At 39.5% G+C, this 20,334-nt stretch overlaps 1 protein-coding gene across 1 annotated transcript in view; it reads left to right on the top strand.

Annotated features, from left to right (window-relative positions):
• Positions 1-15,838: 15,838 nt before the first annotated feature.
• Positions 15,839-20,334, top strand: part of LOC309407059 (gamma-aminobutyric acid receptor subunit pi-like) — a gene marked incomplete at its 5' end in the record, with an annotated part of 41,014 nt that continues 36,518 nt past the window's right edge. Inside the window, one exon of the mRNA XM_082002469.1 lies at positions 15,839-15,894. Within this exon, the coding sequence (XP_081858595.1) occupies positions 15,839-15,894 (56 nt within the window). The remainder of the gene's footprint in view (positions 15,895-20,334) is intronic.

Here is a 20,334-nt window from a genome sequence, read left to right as displayed (position 1 = left end):
GCTATGTTGAGGCTCTGAGCCTCAGCACTTCACATCCCAAGGACTGTTTGTTGAGTAGGCTTGAACAGAATTCTTTGCTGAGTTCATGAGAAGAGACATGGAAGCCAAATGATTCCCATTCCATCAATTACCATGTGATTTTGGATCAATGTGGCATTTAAGACCACTGTAGATGTTGACTTGCATTAACTTTCACTAGGAAATTTTTGTATGTCGTGTATATCTATAACTCTTCAAAGTGCCTTTGGCATTTTCTGTTCTCGGAATTATTTTTTTTCTTCTAGTTTAATAGATCAGACAGATATTATATCTTTCGAATTAAAACAACTCCCCATATGCTCCTGAGGAAAACAAAAAATGATTTGAGCATAACTGCATACTTCTCACATGATCTTTTTGCAATTTATAACTCTTTAGCCTTGAGAATAACATAGATAACATTTTTTTCTGTGAAATTAAGGTCTGTTGTTACCCAGATTAAAGTTTTACTCCTGACTTAATAGGAACATGAGGAAATCCTATTTCATGACCCAAAGTTCAGGTATGTTAAGCTATCATATGTCAGCCTCATGTGAAGTTTTTGGAACATGGATGTTTGGGCTTTGGACTGGAAATCTAGTCTGATATTCTGTGTTTGTTCCATTCCCTTGTCAACTATCCATATAATCTGCAATTTCAGAGTCACAGGCATTGAGGCACATGACCTCCACCTGTTAAACAACAGAGTCAGCCTGAAGAAGGCCAGAACATCAGGATAACCAGTTCTTTACTAGGATCTGAAACTATTAATCTAAATACCTCCAGAAATGCAGGATTTAAAAATATGTACCAGTGGTAAAAGTTAAAAAAAGTCTTACGATGTTCTGTCTTTTGAAGACCGGTTTCATATGAGGTTTTTCCACCATTGTGTTCCTCTAGCCCTGCCTGCACTGTATCACTCTGCTTACTGCAAACTGTAGCAGTTGTTCAATGCTGAATGGGTTGCTTGTGTCCTGCGAACCGCTACTGAGGAAACCAGTGAAAAATGCCCATCACCACCTTTGCCTGGACACTTCCAATTTTACCCTAGCAAAGTTCCTAGAAAAAGCCAGATAGTTTCTTTTGAGTGCATAGTTACTCAAAGTAAAAATTATTTTTTCTGGAAATTTTGCTCTAAATCCAGCTGCCTTAGAAAAAGGTATTCCCAACCAAAAAATAATTTTACTATCCCCTGCTTCAAATGAACTTGTGGAAAGTATAAGTTCACCAGCTATCAGCCTGAATACTCCTTATGGGCCACTATTTTGACATAGTGGGGCTTCATACATGGTACATTCATAAGACAGACTTAAGTGAACATTACATTTAAATTTGATAAATTTAAGAGATCATAATTCAAGTGGCATTTAAGAGGCTATTATGCCTTGCTGTTTTTCTCCTTTCATGATTTTACAGTAAGTGAAAGCTTGACAAGTACCTGTGAGAAAAACTTTCTCCATATTCATAACTAATTTTCAGAAGAAATATTGGTGAATCCTTTGTGTTTATACATAGCTACTAAGCCTTAATAATAAATAGCACATTAAAGTCTACATTTAACAACACATGTAGGAGTTAGATTATGTAGTAGTGCACACCAACTATAGAAAACAATGTTTGCCTTTCCTCTGTATGCTTTTGAAACTGTTAAGAGTACGTTAATAGTATTTTTTTTTTTTTTACACAAGGTCTCCCTAAACTTTATCTCTCTAAGAAATATTGATATAGAGTACAGTGGAATAAACTAAACAATAAATAGATTAAGCATTGTGGTACATACTTACAGCACAATGCAATCCTATTTAGGCTGGGGAAAAAAAGATATAGTACTGAAACTCACAGAAAAGACAAATTCTTTTAGTCTTGCTCAGATCACATAGCAGGTAGGACTTAAGAAATAGAACTTTGATCTATTCTCACAGTTTTTAGTATGCCTCATGCAGAGTGGATGATAAAAAGATGATCACTACATTCATGAACACTGGCTGCACCTTTAGGTAGGCTGAGCACAGACAGGAGAATACGCAGAGAGTGGCATTTTTCTGACCACCACTTCTTTCATGAGGAAGCGTAGGAAAGGTCCAGTAACCAGTCCAGCTTCTCTCTGGTGAAGAGTCAACCTTCTCCTTCCAGCAATTTGGCTTTACTTCTAGCACTACACAAGAGCAACCCAGCGAATTTGTCTGGCTGGACAGGTAAGAATGAGCCTGGTGCCCCCACAGCTCCTCCTGGTCCCACCTACAACTGGGACTAACTATAGTCCAGTGCATTTATTTTACCCCGTGGCCAGGCCAGAGAGCTCACAGTGCGTATCACTAATGTCCGTACAGCTCCAAGGGGCAATGGGAACTGTGCAAACTGCTTTTTGATGTCTCAGTAACACACTTGTTGGAGGCTTTTTGTTATTGATAGCTGAACAGGTACATTCTGCTCATGATGAAAAGTGAGCATTTCTTCAGTAAAGAAGAACCCTATGAAACAAAGTCTCTCAGAACAGCCGGAGACATCCCAGCCATAGGCTTACACATTTCCACTGAGCTACTGATAATAAACTGGGAAACTGTATGTGATGCAAGACTAGCTCAAGCCTGCCTCTTCTTGACAGAATCAGTTAATCCACCTGGCCTTTCAGGCATTGACAGCATCATATAAAGAAAATCAATTACCCAAGATCATCAAATCCACTGTCTTCATCTCAGCTTTCGCTTTAATTTAATCTAATTCTTGAGTATTGACATTATTCCAGGCATAATGGAAACATAAGTACTTCATTAAAGCCAGCACCTGGACATATTCAATAGCACAGCAGGAGCTAACAAAACTATGACAAATGCAGCCTTGCTGTTATGAATCGACTGACAAGTGATACAGCCAAAAATACGTGCTTCTCAAAACAACCTTTAAAGAAACAGTGGCTTCAGGTGAAGGTGCCTTGCTCCTGGGAAAGTTTCACCCTGGTGTGCTTCGTCAGCACATGGGAAGAGTAAAGGTTAGCATAGTGCCCAAAAGCCACGACCCAAGCTGAAGCCGTTCAGGTGTAAGATGCATCCTGGCTGCTTATAATACCATCTCTCAAGGTAACAGAGCCATAGTGTTCCAGACAGAGGTGGGGTAGGAGGCCCCAATTTCAGTAAGAATGTACTTCAGCATATGAGTAAATCTACAAGAGGTCAGATGAACATTAAAATAACCCATTAATCCTTTGTGACTTCAGTGAAAAAAGCAGCAAGCAGTGAAATAAGAAGTTCACTTGGCAAGCAAAGGCTTATCAAGAGGATAAAAAATGTCAACCCAAGATGGGTCTAAAACAAAATGAAGACATTCAATACTTAAAAAAAATGATTGTGTTTTATGTAAGTGTGACTTGTGCTACAGGTAATGCTCAAAGAATTTGCTGTGTGACCAGGCAACAAAATATAGAAAGGGAAGATATGAACTCTTAAATATGAACCATTTTATATTTTCATTATTTTTCTGCTCAGATAATCTGTAACAGGTGCAGAGTATGTAGCCCTCAGGTCACCGAGTATTATTATAATAATTTAAAAATGCAACTATTAATGCAGTCTGTAGTAGGTATAAGAATGTAGATTTTCATGGACAAGCATTCCTATTAGAGTAGACCTTACCAGGTATTAGAACACCAACTGACTCATCCTCTGATTCCCAGATAATTTACAGTAATCAGAAAACTTTTTCCCCTGAAGAATTCTAAAGATGGAACACATTTTATGGTGTTACTTTCACCCTTTCCGTTACATTCACTGGGACACTGAATAATGACATAGAATTGTTTGTAGTAACTTCAAATCTATTCTCTCCAATTAGCAGATTTTGAAAGTCCTCAACATTGGTATTACCCATTACCTCATTAGAATGGCAAGATTTAAATCAAATCTATAGATCAGTGGGCATTTTCTCACTTTTTGCTTTGCATTTAACTTAGATACAAAATTGTATTATTTGGTCTCATTTTCAGGTGCTCACTCAATACTGCATTTATTCAGAACTCATTTGGTCAGTATTCCAAGCATTTGCATTTACATTTATATGTCCAAAATAATTTCCATTAAATGTCAATGTAATAAAATTAAAAATGGGGACATTTTGGGTTATGACACACCACATTGCCAAGTACTTTATCAATATGATACTTAAGTGATAACGTTAAACATTGGCTTCTTTATAAGGACTATGTGTTGTTGAGCAAGCAGTTCAAGCACCTAAAATCTAACAGCCAGCCTGCTGATCAGAATTTAACATATCTCCAGCAATCCCTGGGGTACTAGACGTTCACTGTGTTTTCTATTATTCTCGACATTACAGCTATTGAAAGCCATTACAGATTACAATGCTGTTTAATCAGTGCTGCTGTAACCCTCCGAGGTTACAAATTGTGAGGAAAATCTACTGGAAAAAACAACTTACTCGACATGGGCTCCAAGACAGATGCAGAGGGCTAAACGCACAGAGGAGTTGAATGATTCTCACCACAGGCATCCAAACCTTGTGTGTTCAAGGAGTCTTTTCTGCGAGTTGTTCTCTGAAACAATTCCATTACTCTTTACCAGCCTGGGGATGGAGTCAGCTGATTTTCCCAGTCCATGAATGGCTCTATTCAAAGACTTAAGCTTTGGGTTAATAATTGAGCCCTCCCCTTCCAGGACTAGCTCAAGGGCAGGTGGTGGGCTCAGAGGTCCCACTGCTGCACAGAGCGCAAAGCGGGGAGAGGCTGGGCAGGAGCTGGCTCTCGGGGGAACAGGTCTGCTTCTGTGCATGGGGACGGACTCTTATTAGCCAGTTGCTGATAAACTAGTGCAGCCCACACTGAGTGTGCAATAGCCCCAACAGAAGATAAAATGAGAACCATAGGCACTCTGAAGGACCAGTATAAGCTTAAGAAACCAGTGTACGCTTTAGTTTTATATTAACAGGTTTTACTGAGAGCCTTAGTATTTCAGGCCATGGTAATTAATTTTTAGCACTGGCTTTTACTTGCTTGTCTCCAGCAGACGTTGCTGATGGCCCAGGTGCTGTTTCAGGTGATCTGGAATCCCAGGGACTGCCAGCACTCAGGTCTCTTCTATGGAGAGCAGAATGCGCGCTGCCCAAGATTTTCAGATACATCTCAACTGCCTCAGAGGCTTGAATTCAGACAGGTGTTTTTCAGAGTTCCCCATCTAAGCACTATGAACTTAAACAGGCAACAGAACGTTGATGCTTTGAGTTTTCAGACAGAATATTTTCATCCTGTTTAAACTGTGGCCTGCAATTATTGGGAACTTGAAATAGGTTTTAAGACATATGTAGAAAAAAAGATCCCTAGAAATGTAAGGATTTCTGATACTGTCCATTAGATATAATCTATGTTTGGAATACTATTGGGAATAATAAACATCAGCATTGTTTCTATGCTAGTTGGTAATAGAATTGTCTTTAAAGCTGTTTTTTCAGTTCTAATGCTATGAAATGCCATGAGACCAAACTTGCCGATTCTCCCACTTGCAGCTGTTCTGCAATAGAAACAATCAGGGGTTTTTTTCAACTGGTTTCTGCTCAACTGAAAGATAAACACTATGCACTTTGCACAGTTAGGCAGACTGTTCAAATGAGATACGAAGGGGCGGTACCTCAGAGTAGGCGTACAGCACGTTTTCTTGACATATTTGGATCAACGTTCACCATTTTCAGGGAATATGGAAGTGTTTCTCTAATTTCTCCTGCCCACAGATGCAGTAATAAATAAGAGCTTTAGGCAATAACAGTAGCAGAAAGGCAAGCTCCATTTTTTGTCATGAAGAGATGTGTTTTTCCTCTCCTATTTTGGGCCTCAGACCTTCCCATGTTCTGTAGCTTGGGGGGAGCTTCTAGAGCAGCAAGAGCAGTCACATGGCATCAAAGAGCCTCTTATAACAACTCATCAGTAACTAATTTAAAGATAAAGTTTAAAAAAAAAAAAATCGAACACCACATGCCTATTCCTTACATGAACTGAGGCCAGCATGTGCTAGAGGAAGGAAACAAAATCTGGGGGTCTTTGCAACTAGAAGATGCAGGGTTGGGACCTCTCAGCCTTTACCTTCCTCAACAGTTGTCAACTCTTTCATCCCAAAAAGCAGCACTAGTAGAACCTGAAGTCATCAAAATGATCTTCTTTCTCCTCCTCCTCCACAGCTCGGACCAGCGATACCATATTTTAGTGCTGGTGATAGTGACCCTGTCAGAAAGGATTTCTTTTACTTTTCCTCATATCCTAGCTACAGGCAACAATTTCTGACAGTAGATCTTAAACTCTGTCAGAAGTTGCTTCCCCTAACACAGCCCAGGTTGGGAGGTTTCCTTCATCTTGCATTGTGTGGAATGGTGTTTCTCCAGAGAGAGTGGTACTTCAATCTATCTGCAAGCTGCAGATACGTCCTGCAGTGAACTGTCAGCCAGGAAAGTAACATTTGCAAACCTAACATTTTTCTTCCAGTCACTCCCAGAAAGGCTGGAGTGGTGTTACCTGAAAACGCCCAGAACCTTTCCATATCAAATAGAGAACAAGGGTGGATGTTTCTACCCAGGGAGGCTAGGGTGCGACAAGCTGCAAGAAGGAAAAGAAGGCAGTAAGCAGGTTTAATGCAAGCTTTGTTAGAGGGGCACAACAAAAAAAGAAGCGGTGGGAAGCGCTGCCGCTGATCTTTGTCAGGCAGGGATCCCTCGCTGCTTTTCTCCTCAGCATTGTTTCCCCCAAACCCACTCGGAACTGAGAAGGGGTGTAAGTGAGACTAAGAAAAGGCAGAGTGGCAGCGAAGGGACAACGCTGCTTAGAGGCACCAACAGTGGAGGGGGGGACCTTCTCCCACTGCCGCCCACCCCCGGCCGTGGGCGGGCTCGAACCCGCGGCTCCGCGGCGCCCTCGCAGTGCTCGTCCGGCTGCGAGGCTGCACGGAGGCGGCCGCCGCGCTCCGTCCTCCGCCCGCCGCCGCGGAGGCGCCGCGGCCCCGGCTGCAGGTAAGGCGCGTCGGCCCGCGGGGAACGCGGCACCCTCCCCGTCGGGAGCCTGTCCCCAGCACTGCCCCTTGCCCGGGCGTACCCCTGCCTTCCCTCCTCATTCCTGCCCCTCTGCTCAGCTGTTCTAAAAAAGTTAGGTGGTTTTTTTTTCTTTGAGGTGCTAAGACACATACTGCTGGATTGAAATATGACAGAATAACTCAAATTGCCATGAATGAAATTAAGTCATATCCGAGAAGTGAGTTCCCCCCAAAAAAGCCAGCAAAAACTTGTTTTTAAAGTGAACGGCATATGGAGAAACTTCTCCAAGATAATGTAAGAGCCAGCTTCCATTTTTTCCCCACCAAATCCCTATCAAATCTGTACATCTTGCCTCAGATAAATACGTAGATCCATGTGCCTGTACTTAAAGTGTACAATATTTGAATGAAACTAGATTATGCTGATTAAACCTGTTGTTGGGCATTGAGTCATGATGAAAGAAAATACTTGAAGAAAAACATCTTCTTTCTCTAGCAAGCTGTTTTCTAATTCTAAAGAAAAAAAATCATCTGCCTGTATGCGTAATTTCAATGTCTATTCAAATTTTATAAATAGGGTTCTTAAAGGTTGCTCTTCAGCGTGACACAACTCCAGGTAATTCTAATGACTGTTACAGAATAAAGCTAAAGCAGTACATACTTAAAGAAAAGGAAGATCCCGAGACAGTCACACACTTACCCACATGGGAAGATTAGTTAAACCTGTATTAGTGGAAAAAATCTGAAATGCATGTTTTATTGAAAAATGCCACGTACTTTCAAAGTGCCTCTTGTGATCTCCTCTTAGACTGCGTTCCTGCTGAGACTTTGAGCTCAGTTCCACGTCTGTCAGATTAACACCACTGACTTCAGCCTTGGCAGGTACAGAAGTGTGAAGCTGAGCCCAGGACATTGAACTACTTTGAGAACATTCACATTTTTGTGTGGCTGTACAATTAAAAGCATTTCTTCCTGCAAATATATGTTTCTGAGTAATTTTAATTACATTAATTTGTGCTAGTTTGTTTCAAATGCAAAAGCTTCCTAGACTGTAAAAAAACTCCCTAAACTGCTTGAAAAACTCATTTTTCTCCTTCCTAGACTTTCATCCTGTTGCACTGCTCAAAATGGCTAGTTTTTAAATCTGGTTTCAGGCCACTTACTAATTCAACAAGGAATTACAGATGTCAGTCTCAAACTGACAAGTAGTTGTTTGGTGATTAAGTGTCCCAAGAAAGAATACCTTCTTTGGAGGTCTTGACTTTTCATGCATGTCTAAACAGGAAAAATCTATGGTTCAAATTAATAATTTGCATGGAAAACAAGGCATTACTAGGCTATATCCCCCCACCCCCAAACAAGCCTTTGCAGTTGCAAACAAAAACCGCAAACCAAGGGGCTGATTCTGTTGCAAATCTGAGGCACATTGCAAAATATTCAGGGAGGAGAAAAGATGGATATGATTACGCCTAATCTGCTACCGCAGGGCTGTTATTTTTTCCCTCACAGCCTTGAGCGTGGTGTTCAGTGACATATAGCAAGATGTCCCTCATTCTCCCACGCCAGAGGCTGCACAGAGGGAAGCCATGGGCAGATTAGTTGGGTCCCAGATAGTATCTACAACATGAGAATGCTTACGTGAAGCTCACAGATGTCAGGGTCTGCGTGGTGAGACTCTCCTCCAGGTTAAAAGCTGGAATTTTCTAGCTCTTATCTTTCATAACAAATGGTAATTTAAGCTGGCATCAGAAAGACATAATTTTACTTGTCTTTTCAAATCAAATTGCTACTGTCTTAATCTGAGCCAGCATATTCTGTCTAATGTTTTGGGTTTTCAACTATTTATACTAATCTTATCCTTTTTGATAGTGCCCGAACAAAGCTGGCTCCATTTTGCTACAGGCTATAGAAACAAGTTAGCCTGGTCCGTATAACTAGTGAAGTATGGTATCGGTGCTGCAGTAGCACTGTATCTGCTTTCAACCCACACTTGCGGGTGGAAACCAAGTTTCTAAAGGGCAAAGTGCTCAGCCAGGCAGCAGCCAGGTCTCAGCCAGCAGGTGGGAGACCACCCAAGCCATCAGTGTCAACCATGTGAAAGTGGTTTGCACTTTGCAGGGAAGTCAAAACCTTTGTTAAGGTGCCTTTGAGGTTTCATTCATCATTTGCAGCCTCTGAAGGTCACCTGCCTCTGACTTGACTCAAACACATTCTTTAACATGCACAGCTGAGCACCTCTCTGCTCTTTGCTGCTCTGGGTGGGCTGTGACTTGTGGCTGACAAACACAAACAAAACCTGGTGTGGCAGAAAGTGATCCCTGACTGTCTATGGGTTTGGGTGTGAGGACCTTGTGCTGTTGACATAACCCCTTAAAAGCCCATAAAGGTCTCAGAGGTCTCAGATTTTAGGGACCTGTAGTAGACCCTTAAAACATTTGCAGGTGTATGTAGAGGTCCACCTGCACAGAGAGCAGAAGCAGGATATACCAAGCAAAAATTTAAGTAAAAAAGTCTATATACACATATAAGCAACCATTAACAACCCCACAAACTTCTGACTAATGTGGATGATTACAAGCAGCAGTAATCTAACTGACTCCAATGCCACTGATCTGCTGGACTTTTGAGTGTCAGTCATCTAAAAGCCTATTTAAAAACAAGGTGAAGAAAAGTTAATCCATTGCCTTTTTACTAGAAAATAGGCTGTGTGGCACACTTTCTGTAGATTTTTCAATAGATAGGAGCAGAGCTTGTAATGAATGTTATATTTAGAGCAGCCACATGAACATATTCATTTATTAAACCAATTCTGTGAATGTTTATTACTACATCAATTTCTATACATTGTTGAAACTTTTCAGTTCAGTATTAGGGTGCTTGGAATCAGGACCTTGGCACTTGTTCCATGAAGGTAACTCCTAGAATGGTATTGTCATCCTAAACACCCAGTTGTACTAAATCTGAAATTAATTTTCCAGGAAAACTATAACTGGCAGAGATGTTGCTAATGTTAACTTATTTCCCAGCTAACCCAAGATACATGCTAATCTATGTAAAATGCAGAGAGCGAAAACAACAACCTGTAATAGGATTTTCATATGTTTATCTGTTATGTAAGTTACTCTAAGGCTTTGATGTTTATGAAATTGGTGATGCAGAGAATCTTGGTGAGAAGTACAGACCTCTTTCTAGAAAAACAAATGTCTCTAGCAATTAGAAAGTATTTGTATACTTAATACTATAAGTATTAGTGGCATATTGCTAGTCCTTACTCCTTTTGTTGCTAGAGTACTGATACTAAAAAAAGGCTGCAACAATGGATTTCTTTGACCTAGTTTATGACCTTCCAGTGTATTTTGAGGACCGTGATTTTACATGTTAACTTGTATACTATTCAGAATATTGAAATATATCACTGAGTTGTCACTGATACAGTCTGAAATCTTTTCATGCTAATTAAATTAAAAAAATAAATGAACCAGTTTGTCATACAGATTTATTCAAGATCATTTTACAGACTCTCATACAATTCCCTATACATATAAGCAATGTTTAATTGTGAAGTTTCACTTACAGCTCATTTTGTTACACCAGAGAATTCATTGTACTTCAGACCTTCTGTTGAACAATATCTTTGACAGAAACATCTCGAGCACAAACCTTGAGAAAGATGTTGTACAGATTGGAGCAACTTGCCAAGTGCCACTTTCTCACCAAAATATTTTCAGCTATTGTTTGTATTACCTGGCACATGTGACACCTGTATTGATCAGAACATCCGAGCATAACTGGATGCCAGTATTTCACTTCGAACTATTGCTGGATATATCAACTGTAGAAACTTAATAGCCATTTAATTGCTAACATAGCACCGTCACCACATATAGCCTCTGTACTGCCCGTCTCTGCAAAGAAAACACGACAAGACCGCTACTTTCCATGGACCGAGTGCATTAACTTTGTTTACTTGCCCAAGGAGACTTTGCATGGTTTATGTCCATGCTAGGCAAGATCAGATGTGCCTAGGGTGTAGAAATGAGCTAGCTGGTACACCAAGAGCCAGCTTGTCAGCCAAATAAGAGGGTGCCCCTTGTAATAGGATGCAGACACATGCATTGGGCCACTTTCATCAGTCAATTCCCCAGTTAGACCTCTAGTTTTGCTGCTGCTGGGTTTTATTCCTTGTTTCTAATTTGACCCATAAAAAGCCTCTTATTACTTTTCACTGGAGCCACACTCTCCGCATTATTAACATTTCTTAACATGAAAAATAATCTTAATGTGTGAAAATTTTGTGTTTTCTTCTCTTTCATGATCTTTGTGTTTCAGGGACTTTGAAATTGAAAAAGTATTATAAAACTAGGGCTATTATAGGCAGGCATCCAGATTAATACAAAGACAGATAGTATGTCACTTTATTCCACAAGATGCCATTTGTCAGTGACTACTGTCAATCAGTTATGTGCAGTTGGCTTTTCTGAGTGATGACCAAAAGTTACTTGCTGTCTATTTTCAGTTGTTGCTCGTGCACAGCTGAAGGGACATAAATTATTTCCTATGCAAGTTGGAAATAAGAATGAGGAAGACTGCCCAAAAGAACTGGAGAAGCCAACAAAAATGACAGTAGAGTGTCAGATGCCAACTTGCTAAAAGCAAGGGCAGCACTGAAGAATGAATAAAGGATCTGAAAGTGACAGCGGCATTATGGGGCCATATCCTGGAGGTTTTGCTTTTTAACCTCTGTCCCTCTATTTCTGAATCTTACCTTGTGACCACCTTCCATATATCCACTCACTTACTCCCACCACATCTTTAGTATTTTCCCTCCGGTTGTTTCATACTGATCTAACAATCAGAGGATGGGGTAAAGAATATACACATAAACTCATTGCGTGTGCTGCAGTTGTAGAAGACATTGCAAGTATACTGGACAGTGTAAAGTAGGGCAGGTAGTTATACTTGGGCACTTGGGCTGAATTTCTAGCTTGAAACAAGGATCTAAAACAATTACAAGGTTTTAGCATGTGTAACTACTCAGCTAAGTCTTGCAAATTTCTCAATATATGGAAGGTTATTGATTACATGATTAGTTTAACTGTAGTATAGAATTCTTTAGCCTAATAACTGTGTGATGTTTAATGGCCTACTCTCATAGTCCTTAGGCTGTATTTCCTCAATGCTAACATTGTACCTATGTGTAAACAGTTAATCAGGAGGAAAGCAGGCCTCATGAATACCAAAACAAAGAAGAGTTTAAGAGCAAGGACTGAGAGATAAAAGAGAACAGAGAGGATATCTTAACCTTGAGCATAGAGACAAACTGGCAGGAGTGCTCTAACAAGGATGGTAAGAAGGAACTGCTTGGCTGGACAGCAGAAGGGGCAAACATCCAAGGAGAAGAAATTATCCTCGAGACACCCATGACCATAAGAGGGAAAAAGGAGTAGGGGGCTGACTCCCCAAGCGACCACCCGAGACCCCCACGCATGCATAGTGTAGTTTTGCAACACCAGCATTACATAAATGTAGTAGGTGGTGATTTCTCTGAAAATGTCTGAATATTCATGTCTTTAAGGTATATAAAGGATGAACTTTTGTTTCAGCGCACGCATGTTAGGAGGAGATATCCCCCACGCGTCCAGCGCTGCAATAAAGATGTTCGCTTTGATGTTATCGAGTTTAAATTTCTTTGACTTTTTTGAATCAAGCTGCTTTTCAGTCAAGCACTTTAAAGGCACTGTCATTCAACAGCATGGATTCGGAAGTAAAATGCAACTGCAATGCTAATTCAGCTTGTGCTATCTATAAAACCACTATTGACTTTTTAAGATAATTCTACATGCAGTTTTAGATGCCTGCGACAGCAGCCATGGGAATTCAGGCATATGGCCACTGCCATATGCCAAAGTGTCTTTACCTAATAATTTTTAGTCTTTTCCATGCATCCACTTGTGGATAAGAGACTTCAGTATAACAGGCATTTCATCCTTTGATTCATTCACACAATTCACCTCCAGTGAAATTTTAAGATGCTGCTACTACCTCTGCCAGCTTTCTGCCTCATCCCATTTCAGTCTCAGAGGTTTGTGAAACTTGCATAATTCCCTTTGATGCTGAAGATAATAAATACTGAATTCCCAGGAGAAATGCCAAAATGTTAGATACTACTTTACAGCCCTAATCTGATCCTATTCAAAGTAGAAAGTGTTGCGTCATCATATGAGAAACTGCAGCAGATATTTGTTACCTTCACCTCAATTGCTTAATGGTATGTTTAGAACATGAAGATGTGTCAACATATGCACAAAAATCTGGACAGCATGTAGTCTCTCTGGTAAAACCAAATGGCTTGATATTCCATGCAGAGAACAGGTTATGTATATTTTTCTAGGCTCTGGGAGAGAGGAAAATATTATGGGTCCTGCTGAACTAGTCTTAAATACCAATATTTAATAAGGTCTACATACACAGGAAAGAATCCTGCTGTGAGCATATAGCATTTGATAGAGAAATGTGTGGAAAGGTCCAGATGTGCAAACATGCCAAGAGGCAGGTTTTTCAATGGAACAGACCAGCTCAGTAAGCCCCATAGAAAAGGACGGCAGAGAAAATGCGTGTGTGCACATGCAGCAGTGATTTATATATCCAGCTTAAGTAGTATCTGTGAAACTGCTTAAGACATCAGTAGCTACGCAATTCTATTCCTTGGCTGGCATACAGTGTCCCTTTGCAGTGGTGGGCTGCTAGCTGACATGGCAATTAGATCTTTTGATTAGTCTTTCTTACACAGAAATAAGAGATTATCTCCTTGCTGTTATTCCCATGCTCTCTCTTCCTGAGCATACAAAATTAATCCGTATACCATAGAACAGATTTGACCTTCCACGTGTTAGAAGACCAACATTCTCACCCCATCCCCCCATAAAATTGCTAAATTGGATGTTGGTTAAGATCTGAAGGTAAGCCAGTTGCTTTAGAAAGAGATTAGTAACCAACCCATCCATTTTCATCTTCAGTACTGTAAAAACTAAAACTGAACAAGTACAGAAATATCCATAGGTTTCCTTAATCTGTTTATAAAGGACCTTCAGACACATTAGGCGTTCATAGTAGCAATTCAAAAGCTAAATATAAAAGAAGCTTTATGATGTACTTATAAAGTCAGTAAGAGCTTTTTGGGGAAACCAGAAAGATAGTACTTATTTTTAGCGTATCTTCCTGTAAGATAAAGATAGTGAATGTAGAAATTATCCATCCGAACCCAAAGTGAGATATGCAAAAGAGATACCACGATATGCACCAGGAGTGTTACAGAATCAGCATTTAGAGAGCAATGTTCTGACAACACCATCTGCTCATTTGTGCTGTATCTTCCTATTACAGGCTCTCTTAATGTCTCATGCATGATTTTCTGAGGAAGTCAGTAGGAGTGTATGATTTATTTTGAGATTAATATTTACCAGATTGGTGTATGCTTAAAGTATCCAAGATGCCGAGAATTTTTATTTGTTTAAAAAGCCATTGAAAGGGCTTTCATTTTTCTTTGGAGACATTAACAGCTTGTTTTGTCACTTCACCACTGTTACATACAAGTCAGATACCATTCACACTGCATTCATTTAAGTAAATGCCACTAGCGTTGCTCTTACTAGAACTGTAGACTGAAAGAAAAGTTACCTTGGGGTAAAAAAGTGCATTAGCATTTTGCACTAAAGGATGGTGAAACAAAGCTTCAAGTTGTGAAGCTTCAAATTCTTTACTGTTAGTAATTCATTGTGAAATTAAAGTGCAAGAGACTCCTGCAAAACTCATTCTGGACATTGAAAATAGTATTGTTTGACCATCCCTTCTTAAAATGTACAACAGATATTTCATTTGTATTTATTAATATTTAACAGTTGTCTTGCAAATTCTGGGTACGTAATGTTCCCGTCATGTAGGTTTTTAAAAAAGTTTTGAAGCAAGTCTTACAAATAACATCTCAGTGCTTTGATGAAACGGAGGAAAAGTTCGCACAGCCCACGGATTTCAGTTCTGTGGCATGACTGCATTAAACTATTGATTCTGTTTTCATGCAGAAATGGATTAGAGCTGACAGATTGCTTAAAATAACCATTATGCATGTGAATCATACTGACAAAAGCAAAGAAATCCCATTCAGAAGAAAATGTCTTGCCGCAGCCATACATTTTGATGAATGTGTATGGTTATATATTGTTATTTATATACAAAGTGTCTTTTTTAATAGCTAGAGGTAGAAACATGTAATTTCAATTTTCCTCATTAGCAAAAAGCTTGCCAAAGATATGTATTATAGGTATTGTTACTACTCATGTACCAGAAGTGCTGCTCTTAAACAGCTCTGTGTTCTAAGGTGGGTTACATATTTTCCATTCAGGAGTGGACCGATATGCCAGAGATGCACATTTACAAGCATGAAAAGCAGAGACAAAACTCAGTGTTTGATTCTCCTGCACATGATTGCATTATTTTTCAAAACAATTACTTTCCCTAGTATTTAAAGGACAGATGCAAAAATGAAAGAGCTGTAATATTCTGGAATGCAACTTCTATTGGTAAGTTAAATTATTACTGATACCATGTCTTTTTGGAGGGTTTGAAGTTTTTTTTATTGTTGAAGATACTTACTAATACATTTATAGCAGCAGATACTCAAGATACAATATCTTTAGAGTTGAAAATCTTGTGAAATTTGTATATTTGAAAAGCAAACGTGTGGTAAAACATTACCTCTGCACTTTTTTTTTTAGGACCTACAAGAACTTTTGAAACCACGCCTGACAATGTGCAGTGTTAAATGCAGCAGTCTCAGAGCTCTTTTTCTATTGATGCTGTGTGGGTAAGAAATATTTGCTAAAAATATTTCTTCACTGTGTAATATCAGTTAGTTTATACTCACTTCACTTATAATTAGAAATATGTCTGACCAAGTCAAAGTCAAATCTACTTGACAGTCAAATCTTGCCTCTTACAAAGATTAAATGTCCTGCATATTAGTAACAGAATTTCAGGACTGAACTCCTTCACGAATCATCTCAGCTGCCTTGAGTTACAGATTTTTTTTCACCAAGAAGACTGATGGAGGAAAAAAGAAAGTAATCTAATTTAAGCAAATGATCCTTCAAATGAAGGATTACTGTGTAGAAAGTGTGAATATCATATCAGATGCTTAGCAAATTTAGAAGGGCACATGGTCCTTGCCTGGAGCATGGTACCTTACCCAAGGACACAAGCACAAGGTCCACCTAGATGTACTACAAGCCTGAGGTAGTGAAGTAATCTTTTGCATTTGTTGCTAAAGGAGAGTGTCTTAAAGAGAATTATCTGGTTAAAACATTGTCTTTTTATTCCCCATTGATGAAATCATGACATCTTTAGGAAAGCTGAGTTGTGTTGAAGGTGAAGCTGATCCCTTCTGTGTACAAGTAATCCTGCTAACAGTGCAGCTGCCATGACAAAGATTTTAAGGTAGAAATGGAACACTTAAAATATTCCTTTTATAAAAACAGGGAAAAATATTCTTTATAAGTAAATCTAAAAAATAAAATGCAAGCATTGACAGGTCAAACAATTGTCATTACCACTTTAACTTAAACACTTAAAGTCTGTTAGCCAATTCTGTGTAGAATTGCCTAACCTATTTGGTGTCCCAATAAATTCCTCAAGATAAGATTCTGCCTGAGCTTTAGTTTGAGTGGGTGTGCGAACACGTTTAGATAAAGCCTCCATTTGGTTGTGAGGGCAGGTGGAACAGTCCCCTGAAAGGGAGTTTAGAACATCCATCTCCCCCCACCTTCTCCAGTGCTATCAAGAGATCTTTGTCCAGAACACACACTTGCTCTAATTCCACCTTCCTTCCTCATCAGCTGTGACTTGCCACACCATAATCACCGTATGATTCATGGTTTTGCAGTAATAAAGCACTGCTAAGAGACCAACACAATTTCAGAAGCATCTAAATGACAAGGAAGCAAAACTCCCCAAGAAGTTCAGCCTGTACGTATAATTGCCTTCACTGCTGTTGAGCGGACTTTGTGAATCCTCTCGTACAGCTTCCCGTGGCTAAGAGCATCCAGAAGCAGAGACGGTTAATTCCTGTGTGGTATCCCTGGGATTACACGCATGCACAGCTTGGGCACAAGCACACAGCGTCAGGCTGGTCTGGCGACGGGCACCCAGATCCAAACACAGGCTGAGAAGCAGCTCTGCCGCTTGGCTAGCTCACAGCCCAGATCATGCTTCGGAACACAAATGCCTTTTTCTGGTGCACAAGTCAGGAAGATTTGGTGAAACTGCTGTTTAAAACAAGAACTATCCCACTTGGCACCAAACCAGAGAAGTGTTTCTGATCAATATCCAAGGACTGAGGTGCACCAGAGCAAGGGCCAGGATTGCTCCTCAAGCATCCCCTTAGACATCCCACTTGTATAAGCTCTGGCTAATGTGTGAGCATGTGCAGGAGACACTAGGTCAGAGTTTCCTCCAAGTACTTATAATCCATAGTTTTTTTTTTTTTTTTAAAGTTTAGAGACAGCCAGAGCCTCTCTTCCCTCTCATACCCAGAGGACATGATCCATCACAGCACACGTGAGTCACACTAGGCTATCAGTCCCCACCTTACTTGCTAGTTCTTCCTTCTTGAATGATATTTCTTAACCTCGCTTTCAGCACTTGACCTTAACTTACATTATGATCACATCTTACACACACATAGTAAAATCTATATCCAGGGCGTTGCCTGGATGGTCACTTTCCCAGAAATATTAAGTGAAAAAAACTGAGGCAAATTTATCAGAGTAATCAGGAGAACTTAAACTACAAATCATTATCAGGAATCAGCTCAAGAAAATCCACTATTTGATCCCAATAAGGACTCCCATTTTCTTCAGGAAGGGCGTTTTCAAATTAAAGAATGCTAGCCTGAGTTTGTAGGGCCAGATCCAGAAAATTCAGTGGGATGTTGATTTTTTTTTTTCTCTGCATTTAAGAGTACTTACATTATTTAGAGTATCTGTTCCTGTATCTGGTGGGTGGTAATGTAATGCTGCTGTTTCAACCTCACCAATTAACCAAAAACCCGTGACAGTACTGGCTGTTTTGAAGCAGAGAATTATTCAGCGGTTGGGGCGATTCTGCTGCAATTTGTCTGCAAAGACTGTAGCGCTGAGCGCATCGGGTGTGAAACAAGAAGTAACACCTTTGCTTGCATCTGTAAACTCTTCGCCTGTCAGTGGGTTGCCTAAAAAAATCTTTTTTTCCTCTAGTTTTTCCTGAGGGGTGCGTTTCAAAAGCTTGCTCAGACTGTGTTTGGCATTTTGTTTTTCCCTTCTCTCAGTTCTGAGGTATTTCTGACTCTTCCATGATACATTACTTCTGACAAAAAATAGCCAGGAAAAATATTCCCATGCATATGTTTAGACTGTACTTTTGTTTTAAGGAGTGATACATGCTGCTGTTTAGAGCAGATGTTCCCTTTTCCGCCCTCTAGTTAGTCAATTCTGTTAAGACACTAACTTGAAAGTATCGTAAATAACAAGCAGTTATTGTACCTTCCAAGGTTAGCCTAGCCTATAAAAACACTAAATTTTTGAGCCATAACTGAGGAAATGAAATAATTAGAATTCAGACTTTATAAAAGCAAGCATGGCTCACTGAACCTGAAGAGTTTAAAACATGTATTATATGTTGACAGCCCTGAACAGATAGATATTCCAGGCTATCAAATAAATACATAATCATTTTTATTCTGTAAAAGCCTACTCTCTCCTGAGTGGCTGGAACAGCTGTTTCAAGGCAATTCCATGCTTAGATGTGTGCCAATGTATTTCGAATACATTAAGAAAATGCAGGAACTAAAACTTATGCAATTAGCTAAATTTAAAAACACAAATACTGGGTAAAAGAGCAGCTTAGATGAATTGATGAGAAGATGTACATGTGTAAGAGGAAAGACTCTCAGCTTTTACTTTTATTCTTTGTGGTCCCTGCATTAAGGCTATATGACAGTTTTTTTTTTTTTAGAAGAAAGATTCCTGCAAGCATGTAGGCAGCTGTGGGCTCACTCTTGCTTAGTGATGAGTGAGGCACATGAATTGAAGAGTAATTGAAAGGAAACATCCTCCCTTATAACGTAGGTAAGCAAAACCACTTAAGGCACATAACATCTGTAGGTTCCTTGCCCCCCAACACTGGCAGTCTGCTTCTGAGAATGCCCAAAGTTACCCAGGTGCTGGCACCACCCACACATTTGAGAGGCATCAGGTTCCTCTCAGACACTTGTTTACCATGGTAGGAATTCTCAAAGCTTGTATGACAAAATAGCCCACAAGAGATAGTGCCCCATTAATTCACAGCTTCAATTACTGCACAACAGCTTTCCCATGCCAGCAAGTTCTTACTTAACCATAAAATCAAAGACAAAAGATACGAGGGCACACATCATGTATTAATGAAATCAAGAATTATGTCAAAAGGTACCACAAGTGATTTAAGAGAAGGACTTGCATACAATAATGCTAAATATTTAAGATATATTTCAGAACATAGCTATTAATGATAACATACCAGACCACTCTACAATTGCATACTGACCAGCAGAACAGTAGTATACCCTTGCAGTGGAAAAGGGACAAGTTTTCCTTTATTGTTTCACAATATGTGAAAGTTATTCAGGAAGAATCCAGTAGAACTGTGAAATTAAACTCATGCAGCTCATTGAACACTTTGCTAGAATTATATGTAAATTAGAAAACACAGACACATCTGTTGCTAGTACAGTATTTAAGAAATGAATTAAGAAATGAATTAAGTTCAAGTAGATTTCTAATTCCAACACTTTTGTGCAACATAAAACTGGGCTTTTTATTCATATTTACATTTGAGCTCAATGTGGCTATGCTTGTTTCTTTAGGACATGACTTACAGGAGGAATATTCTTTAGTTCAATGCTGGCATTACTCAAGACCACACTTAACGTGAAGTAAAGTAATAACAAAGTTCACAACAATAAAGAAAGAAAAACCAGGGACAAAATAATGGAAATAGGATCATTCAAATATTTAAGCTATATAACTTATAAGACTTAATAAAAAAACAGCTACTTATGTTGGAATAGAGTCTGGCAAACAGAAAAAGTAAGCAGCAATAGCAGCAGTGGACACCTCATCTAAAACCATGGTGCAATTTGGCCATGTGCACTCAGTGAGATAGTCTTGGTACTTAAGTTTTGCCCATCTAAAACACTGGATTATTCCTAACGGATAAACCCCACCATTTCCTG

This window comes from Phaethon aethereus (genome assembly GCF_964289735.1).
Source record: "Phaethon aethereus genome assembly, chromosome: 7".
Classification (NCBI taxonomy): domain Eukaryota; kingdom Metazoa; phylum Chordata; class Aves; order Phaethontiformes; family Phaethontidae; genus Phaethon; species Phaethon aethereus.
Note: the sequence above shows the minus strand (reverse complement) of the source record. Positions and strands in the feature narration are given on the sequence as shown.